The sequence below is a fragment of the Martes martes genome (genome assembly GCF_963455335.1).
Source record: "Martes martes genome assembly, chromosome: 5".
NCBI classification, from domain to species: Eukaryota; Metazoa; Chordata; class Mammalia; order Carnivora; family Mustelidae; genus Martes; species Martes martes.
This window is the reverse complement of record NC_137892.1, coordinates 16,393,866-16,404,537: the sequence shown is the minus strand read 5'-3', so window position 1 is coordinate 16,404,537 and position 10,672 is coordinate 16,393,866. Positions and strand designations below refer to the sequence as shown.

Here is a 10,672-nt window from a genome sequence, read left to right as displayed (position 1 = left end):
ATGATTGTGACTCCTCTATGCTACTGCTTAGTAGTAAGTTTTTAAATATTTAAATTGCTAATAAATACAAAATACTTCTAAGGATAACTTTTTTATCTTTTTAGACTAAAATTTTTAATGAGTGTTCTTAAATTATCAAAGCATGAATAGGGATTTCTTATCCGTAATACCATATTCTTTACCTAGTGACATACTCAGATAATTCAACACATCAGAAGGGAAATTATATTGATAAATGATATATTTTAATGACGTTATATATTAATGTAAGTTATATTGATAGAATTCTAATAAATTTCTCAGTTTATTGCCAGAAACACAAATTTTATTCAATAATTTAGGGTGAGCCTCAGCAATTTCCTATACATTTTTGGAATAAACATTCTCATTTTATTAATGGTGTATTTTATTTGTTCATTTCTAAGACTATATATAATAGGGTTGAAGAGTGGGGGGATTATGGAATAGAAGATAGAAAGGACCATGTCCTGGATAGTGGAAGAATTTTCAGATGGCCTCATGTATACATAAAAGCCTGAACTGAGGAAGACAGACACCACAAGGATGTGAGGGACACAGGTAGAAAAAGCCTTTTTCCTGTCTGCTCCAATTGGAAACTTGAGAACAGTAGAAAATATGTAAATATAAGACCTGATGATGTAGATGAAACAGCCACCGCCAATCCCCAGACCAGAGGCAATGATCACTATCTCATTGCTAAAGGTGTCAGAGCAGGAGATCTTTAGCAGGGAGGGGATATCACAAAAAAATTGATGGATGACATTGGACTGACAGAAGGGTAGCTGAAATGTGTTGCCAGTCTGGACACCAGCATAGATGAGACCACTGAGTATGGAAGCCAGAGTCATTTGGATGCATATTTGAGAGTTCATGATCACAAGGTAGAGAAGGTGTTGGCAGATTGCCACGTGGCGGTCATGGGCCATGATAGTCAGAAACAGAAGCTCCACATATACAAAGAAAACCACTAGGAAGACCTGAGCTACATACCCAGTCTTTGAAATGGTGCTGTTGTCAAGCAGGGAATTGATGCATGAGTTAGGAACTGTTACAGAAATGTAGCAGGCATCCAAGATGGACAAATTCTTGAAGAAGTACATGGGTGTGTGAAGACTCCTGTCAAGGGTGGTGACAGTAACAATGATAATGTTCTCCATCAGAGTGACTACATACATCAGAGAGAAGGTTATAGCATGCAAAATCCATAATTCCCACACATCAGAAAGCCCCGTGAAGAGAAATCCCATAATGATTGTGGAATTTAACATTTGTGGGTAATGCAATTTGCACCTGGAAAGTAAGGAGTGAAATTCTGATCCCATGAAGAATCAAATTGTGGAAATATGGTTTTTAAATATTTTAGTCTTTACCTCTACCAATTATAATCTATATTGTAACCTGTAATACTGTTGAAAGAAAATTAAGCGGTCCTCCTCTAGTCTACACAATATTATTTTTTTCATGATATTATTTTATTCCTACTGTAGTAATGAAGTGACAATTACAACCTACAATAAATATATAAAAGTTCAATATTTCTACACACTACCATTGGGGTATGCAATTTTCTTATGATCAATTATGTATAAATATAGATATAGATTACATAAATACACTTGCATGTCAATGAAATTTTGGAGATAATGTTGCTGAAAACTGGATAATTAGAATAAAATGTTTTGGTTGTTTTCAGTCTTACATTTTTATTTGAGGGTACAGATAATATGGGGCAAAGTGATTTTTTTTCTAGAACAAATGCTCTGTGCACAATAGTGAAAAATTATCTTCTGTTCCTGTGACAAAATATTAATATCGTTTGGAACTTTACTTACTCTAATATCTCAAATGGAATATAAATTAATAAGTTGATACATTTACCTACACTGACTTTATTTCTGTTATTTTGGTTACATTTTTATACTTCAAATTATTTCTTTTCTAATCATTTCTCTCTGCTTTTAAAGAGAGAATGAATGGGTCAAGTATTATTATTTCCTGAGTGCCTCTTGAACCTATCCCTAATGTTCCTTCTTTATCATCTTCAATTTTCCAACTTTTCATAACTTCCTTGATTCTACTAGCTGAAAAACAGAACAACAAAATTATAGCACAATATCTCACAATACTCATTTAGCTTTTTTTTTCTTTTAAATTACAGCTTTTGTTTTTCTCACTTTAATCTTCAGCTTGTTCAGCAATTTTTCTAGAATTTCTTCCTGGATTCTTTATAACTTAACGAATTGTTGGTCATTGCCACCACATCTTTATCGCTTATGTCACCAGTTCCCTGTTTATTCACTAGTGCGTGTATTAAGCAACTTTATTCTTAACTTACCTGTGTTACATATATTTTCCTGAATGTCCTCTATCATTGTTTTTCTTTTTAATTTTTAAAGATTTTGTTTATTCATCTAAGAAACATCTAAGGAAATTCTCTCTCTCTGAGAGAGAGGGAATGAGAAGTGGGAAGGGGTAAAGGCAGAGGAGAGAGACAGAGAAGAAGACTCCCTACTCACCATGAAGCCCACCGTGGCTCCTGAAACCCAGGACCTGGGGATCATGACTGGAGCTGAAGGCAGACACTTAACTGAATGAGCTACACAGGTGCCCCTCCTCTATTATTCTTTTACAACATTTTCTTCTAATTCCCTCTAGTGATAATTAATAATGATAATAATAATAATAGGACCATGAACAACTACACTGTTCACAGTTTATTTGGAATTAAATTCTTCTAAATTCTGCTCAAAGTCTTACAATCTAGATTCCTCCACATTGATCGGTTTCCCCCAAAACCATTTTGTTAGTATTCTCTGTCATAAACTTATTAAATATCTTGCATATGAAGTCTGCAGACAAGCTGCTCAATCTCATGACCTCTTTTTTTTTTTTTTAATCACAACAGGTTTAAGACATGGTTCACAAATTGTCTCACATTGAAAAGAAATCAAGCACATGCCCTTCCTAGTTTGTTGTTATTGTTATTGTTAAGTTCCTCAAAGATTGAATTGTATACAACTTTGTGATCTTCAAGGGTTAGGTTAAGTGTTTTTCTTTTTTGTTTTTTTTGTCTGTTTATTTTTACAAATATTTCATATTAAATATAGATTTTAAGTATTGAATAAGCTGTCATATATCATTGTATTTTTATCATTCTTAATGTTATGGCTTCTGATGACAAGGAGAAAACTCTATCTTCATTACCAGGATACTATCTCTACATGTTTAACAATTAAACAAAGACAACTTATGATCTCAATATTTTTGAGGTTGTTAAGAAAGAAAAAACAATCATTTGTAATATTTAACAGTATCGCTTTAATTTCCAATTGCCTGGATAAAAATGTTGGTTTTCATCAGTGTATGACATGGTTTTTTCAAAGTGTAAGCTTAGTCCCTATATCTTCATCAAACTGGAATGATTGTACTTTATCTCAAAGCATCTGGTCAAAATTAGATGGGACAATATGTTTAAGATAATATATTTAAGATATGTGCCCAAGATATCACAAATACACCTTAAATATCCCTTGATGTTGTTTTCAGAAACACTATGATTATTTCAGTTCCATTATTTTCAAGGCATATACTACTGTCATACATTTTCCAAGTAAAATTTACACATTAGATTTAAATCTCTCAAAAGTAGTATTACATTCCTATTTTATAGACAGCAAAAGTCTTGCCTAAGTTTATCAGCTGCTATTTGATCACAACAGCTTTTTTTCACATGGTTCTCAAACATAAGCTACATTAAATATACAGGTGGGAATTGTCCAGTTCAATGAATCTATAGGTATTCAAAAGAATGCCTGTACACCTTTATGATAATGCAGTAATTATAATTTCCTTTCTGTAAGTTTTATATAGATTATATTAGACAAACATAGTCTGTATCCAAAATTATCTTATTAAAGAGTCACCAGGACCTTGGCTCTAGAATAGATAGACAGTGGGGAAACATCACCACCACATACCAGGCTTGTGAAGTTGGAGGTATAATTTACCCAAGATGCTTTACTTTATCAGTAAAAACAGGATAATGATAAGAACTGCTATAATCATTTTAATAACATATGTTTGTTTTTTCCTTGAATCAGTGATTCAACAAACACGTATATATACAATCAAGAGATTTGTGATTAATAAATGAAGGAAATAAGCCCCTACTCCCATGAAATCAAGAGGTTTGTGATTAACACATGAAGCAATACAAGCCCCTACTTCTATGAAATCTGCACTCTGTTAGAAGGTAACAGAAAACATTGAAAATTTAATGAAAAATAAAATATTTCAGTTAGTTTTAAGAATTTTGGTGAAAATTCATGAGATATTATGATATGTAAGAAACTGCGTCATTGAGGGAAGGGATCTGGGATTGGTCAGGTAAACAAATTTGTTGGGAAGTCAGGAAATATCTATGGAAATAGAGACACATATTTTTACTTTTACAAACCAGACTTAATTTTTCCCATTTTCCTGTGCATAGAGAAACCCTGTGTATATCTCATGAATTGATGTAAAAAAAAATAAGATAACACTTGATTTTCCAGATAAGGTAATACTTCACACATTTTCTGACTTGATTTTTCCACACATTGGTTTGAGTGAGAGACTTTGGACTTTAAATTCTAATGTCACAAAGTAGTTAAAAACACTTTTATACATAATACCTTGATCCTGAGTAAAGAACTAAGATCATGGCAACAAGTGTTATTTATTTGATTATTTATTTATTTATTTATTTTACAAATGCTTTTTAAATGTTTGATTTTTGAGTAAATTTTCATTCTTTTACAAATTTTCCTCATTGCTAGGAAAACTCTGAATTATTTTATCTGAAAATGTTTGTATATAATTGTTTTTGAAAGCTACAAAAGAAATCCCTTTAGTCATTAAGTTATCTACACCGTTGACATTCTGAAAGCTTTGTGAGTTTTACCTGGAAAATTTCCTAAAATGCCACAATTTGTGTCATTAAATAACATAATAATTTTCATTGTCCTGTTAATAGACTTCAACACTTAAGGAACTTAAGCTTATGTTTCATTTTCTTATGAGCTGAAAATTTACTGTAACTTGTTGTCCTAATGGAAAGACTAGGAGTGAATTGGCCACACTTGAGTCTACACAACTTATTATTAGTAAGGAAAACTGGATATACAGAATTCAATTCATTTTGATAACATATAATTTGAGAATTTGTAAACATTTGTTTCTATTTTTAATAAATTATAATTTTATTTTATACCAAATATTTTCTTATAATAAATTTAAACAATCTTTATTATTGTTGTTATTTTTCTCCTGAAGACCACAACTTTTTATTTAGTCAAAATCTGGATATTAAAAGCATTTGTATATTCACAACTAAAGCACATAAAAGCTTTTTTGAGTTAGTCATTCACCATCAGTAAACAACCTGTTTTTTCAAACTCACTTAAAAGAATTATGAGATAATTTCTTTTTGTTAGATCACTCAGCCTATAAAGATAAATATTGTACAGATTTATCTTCTTTAACAGTTAGATATTTGTGGACTTCTAAAATGGACATCAGGTTTCAAATATAACAAAACCTGAAATCTTCATAAATGAATTAAAATTAACAAAAAGCTCCAGACTGCCTCAAGTTGAAGTCATTAAATACTTGAAACATCAATTTCTTAATTATGAAACAAAGTCTTGTTTCACTTGACTTTCTATGTGATAAGTAACATACTTCCAAGAGCAGACAATTTGGAATTTTAAAAAATTGATTTATTGCATTTTACACATTCAAAGCAATCTTTATCAAAATACCACCAGCATTTTGCACAGAGCTGGAACAAATAATCCTAAAATTTACTATGGAACAAGAAAAGACCAAGAAGAGCCAAAATAATGTTGAAAAAGGAAACCAAACCAGGAGGCATCACAGTTCCAGACTTCAAGCTGTATTTAAAAAGCTATAATCATATATATAATATATATGGACCCAGCACACTTCCACTGTACTACTCTGCTTATAATATATATGATCTCATATATATATATGTGATATAGTGGTATATATATACATATATAGATATATCTATATCTATACATATATATCTATATAGATAGATATATGGATATATCTATACATACACATATATATAGATATATCCAACATATACATATATACAGATATATCCATCTATATCTATTTCTATATGGATATATCTATATCTATATCTGTATATATGTATATATACAGATATAGATATAGATATAGATATAGATATAGATATATAGATATATTCATTCATAGAGAACCCAAAAATGGGCCCTCAAGTTTATGGTCAACTAATTTTCCACAAGCAAGAAAGAATATCCAATGGAAAAAAGAAATGATGTTGGGGAAAATGGACAGCAATATGCAGAAGAGTGAAACTGAACTACTTTCTTATACCATACACAAAAATAAAAGACAAAATGGATGAAAGACCTCAATGTAAACAGGAATCCATCAAAATCCTAGAGGAGAACACAGGCAGCAGGCCAACCTTGGCTGCAGCAACTTTTTGCTAGACATAATTCCAGAGGTAAGGGAAACAAAAGCAAAAATGAACTATTGGGACTTCATCAAGATAACAGCTTCTGCACAACAAAGGAAACAGTGAACAAAACTATAAGGCAGCCTACGGAGAGGGAGAAGATATTTGCAAATGACATAAGATGAAAGGCTAGTATCCAAAATTTATAAATAACACTCCAAAACAAAACAAAAATATTTAGTCAAGAAATGGGCCTGGGGTGCCTGGGTGGCTCAGTGACTTAATCCTCTGCCTTTGGCTCAGGTCATGGTCTCAGGGTCCTGGGATTGAGCCCCTCATTGGGCTCTCTGCTTAGTGGGGAGTCTGCTTCTCCCTCCCCCTCTGCCTCCCTCTCTGCCTATTTGTGATTTTTTTCTCTGTCAAATAAATAAATAAAATCTTAAAAAAAAAAAAAAAAGAAATGGGCCAAAGACAAGAACAGACATTTCTCCAAAGAGGACACACAAATGCCTAATAGACATATGAAAAAATGAACATGATTTGGCATCAGGGAAATACAAAGTCAAGCTACAATGGGAAAACACCTCACACTGGTCAGAATGACTCAAACTAACAATCTAGGAAACAATAAATTTTGGGGAGGTTGTGGGGAAAGGGGAACCCTCTTATACAGTTGGTGGGAATACAAAGTAGGGCAGCCACTCTGGGAAACAGTATGGAGATTCTTCAAAAAGTTAAAAAAAAAAAAAGAATTATCCTACTACCTACCAATTGTACTACCAGGTATGTATCTGACGGATACAAACACATTCAAAATGGCTCATTCACCCCAAAGTTTATAGCAGCAATGTCAACGATAGCCAAAATTTGGAAGGAGCTCACATGTCCATCAACAGATGAATGGATAGAGAAGAGGTGATATATATATATATATATATATATATATATATATATATATAATCTCCACAAGGCAATACTACTCAGGTATCAATATGAATGGAATCTTGCCATTTGCAATGTCATGGATGGAACTAGAGGGTATTTGGTAAGCAAAATATGTCAGAGAAAGACAAATACCATACAGTTTCTCTGATATGTCTAATTTAGAAACAAAAAGGCAAACATAGTGGAAGAGAAGGGAAAACAAAATAAGATAAAAGCAGAGAAAAGGACAAAACATAAGTGACTTTTAACTGCAGGAAACTAACTGCAGGTTGGTGAGGTGATGGTACATGGGGAGATGGGGTAACTGGGTAATGGACATTAAGAAGGGCACTTGGTGTAATGAGCACTGGGTGTTATACGCAACTGATAAATTACTAAATTTTACCACTGAAACTAATAACACATTATTAGTTAATTACAATGTTAATTAAATTGAATTTAAGTAATAAAATTAAAAATAGTCTGTCTCCTATATCAATCACTTCTGAGTTCTATAAATTATCCTTAGTTATTTTAACCATAAATCATGGTAGTGCTACATGTTTTAGAATTCAATTCTTTAAAGTTTTTATTATTTTATGGGAGAATATATTTTATATTTTATAAACTCCAGTTACTTAATAGACATTGTAGTATTAGTTTTAGATGTACAACTTAGAGATTCAGTGCTTCCATACAATACCTAGTGCTCATGACACGTGCACTCCTTAATTCACCTCACCTATTTAACCCACCCCCCCTTTGGTGAGCAGAAGTTTTTTCTCTATAGTCTGTTTCTTGGTTTCCCTTCCCTCTATTTTTCTCCCCCTCTGCTCATCTGTTCTGTTTCTTAAATTCCACACATATGTCAAATCATATATTTGTCTTTCTCTGACTGATTTATGTCACTTAGCATAATACTCAGCAACTTCATCCATGTCATTGCATTGTAAGATTTCATTCATGTTTTAGAATTCAATTGTATAGAAACATTTCCAAAACTAGCAGACCCTCAAAATGGTAATGTTTTAAAATCAGCTCTTGTGACTTATTGGTCATGTGATATGGGTAGGTGTGCCCTTAGAAGTTATAACTGTTACATCAAATTAACAAAGCAGTTATCAAGTTTTCTACTTAAATAATTCATTCCTGGGGCGCCTGGGTGGCTCACTTCGTTATGTGTCTATTTTCAGGTCAGTTTATGATCCCAATGTCCTGAAATCAAGTTCTGCATAGGGCTTCCTGCACAGTAAGGGACTTCCTTTTTTCTCTGCTGCTCCTCCTGCTTGTGCTCTCTCTCTCTCTGTCAAATAGATAAATAAAATCTTTTTAAAAAGTTAAAATCCACTCCTTAAATTTATCTACTGTAATAAATTATCTAGCTTGTCAACTTTATCTCCTTAAGTAATAATTTAATTAAAACAACCAAAAGCTGAACTAATAATTTTGACTACTCCTTCTCCTTGTAATAATCTGATGAATGTCCTCCAGAGTTTCCAAATAAGAGTTTCTTATTTATAAGAAAGTAAATAAATAATATACAATCTTTTATGTAGCAATATAAAGGATATATTTGTCTATCTTATAGAACATAAAGATAATTCATTGATTATTGTTTTAATTAAGTTACTTATGACATTAAACACTTATTTATACTTTTGCTTATTTATTTAGTCATTGCAGAACTTAATGATTGAAACCCTAAAATTTCCCAGTTCATGATCATGTAACAAGGAACTCAATAGTGAATAAGAAGTTATAAAGTGGCATTTTAATAATGGAGATATGCATGCAATGTAACATGTTTGAAATGTTTCTAGGATAAACTATTCTAACTTATATACTTTAATTTATATACTTTATATTAGATATATATTCTTTTATCTTTCTCTTACATAACAACTTTTGTTTCCAAGGCAACCATAGGCACATTCATGCCTCACATTGCTTACCGATTTGGAAAGACTCAGTAAATAACTTGTTTTTTGCATTTTCAACTCATAGTTACTACAAAGCACACTACTATTTTTTGACACTTTAACCCACCTGAACTTCCACGGTTTTTGAAATAATAGGAATGGTAGTAACATTTAGCTCATTGGTTTACCGATTTCTTCTTGATTGAGGCCACAAGGCAAACTTTTTCTTTACATTGACTTCTTCTTTACACTATTCAGTTTTTTATTTATGTTTTTTAAAATTTAAACAGAAAATATTCATATTAAGTTGTGTTTAGCTTTACATGTATTCAGTTTTATAATCTGTTTGACTTCTCATTGAAATGATAAACAAGATAGGCTACATCATATCCTATAGACAATATTGTTTTCAACTCTAGTTCATTCAGATCAGATAATAGTAATAATAATAATGATAATATAATCACTATGTCTTTACCTGGAGAAGAACAATTCCTTTTATGATAATTTCTCTCAGAACAGGTGACTGAATGTTAATGAAACAATTTTTCAAAGTACTGCCAAAAGCATGAATGTTACTTTATTTAAAAACTTTGATAAGAATTCAGTGGTCTAATTATGGTTATCCAATTCATGTTTATAAAAGTCTCTAGCAATTACTATGTCATTCCGAGCAAATCTTTTGGGACTGTGAGCTTAAATACCTACATATCACCAGAATCCCAGGAGGAACTCAGGAGAACATTGTGTCTTGAAAGGAAATGAATTTGGTCCAATTAAATTACCTGTATGAACACTGACATTGTACACCTGGAAATACAAACACACATGCATCTTATTGACTCAGATTTTTTTAAATTTAATTTTATTTTTTCAGTGTTCCAAGAGTCATTGTTTATGCACCACACCCAGTGCTCCATGCAATATGTGCCCTCCTTAATACCCACCACCAGGCTCACTGAACCTCCCACCCTCCCTCTAAATCCCTCAGTTTATTTCTCAGAGTCCACAGTCTCTCATGGTTCATCTCCCCCTCTGATTGCACCCATCTCACTTCTCCTCTCCAACTCCCAATGTCCTCTGTGTTATTCGTTACGTTCCACAAGCAAGTGAAACTATATGATATTGACTCTCTCTGCTTGACTTATTTCACTCAGCATAATCTCCCCCAGTCATGTCTATGTTGATAAAAAAAAAAAGTAGGGTATTCATCCTTTCTTATGGACACATAGTATTCCATTGTATAAATGGACCATATCTTCTTTATCCATTCATCTGTTGATGGACATCT

General features: G+C 32.1%; 1 protein-coding gene across 1 annotated transcript; it reads right to left on the bottom strand.

Moving 5' to 3' along the window:
- Positions 1-329: 329 nt before the first annotated feature.
- LOC308342698 (olfactory receptor 14C36-like) lies at positions 330-1,289 on the bottom strand (the record flags this gene model as incomplete). The annotated part of the gene is made up of 1 exon (XM_080803263.1): positions 330-1,289. The coding sequence occupies one exon, from the start codon at positions 1,287-1,289 to the stop codon at positions 330-332; it is 960 nt and encodes a 319-aa protein (XP_080659389.1).
- Between the last annotated feature and the right edge of the window lie 9,383 nt (positions 1,290-10,672).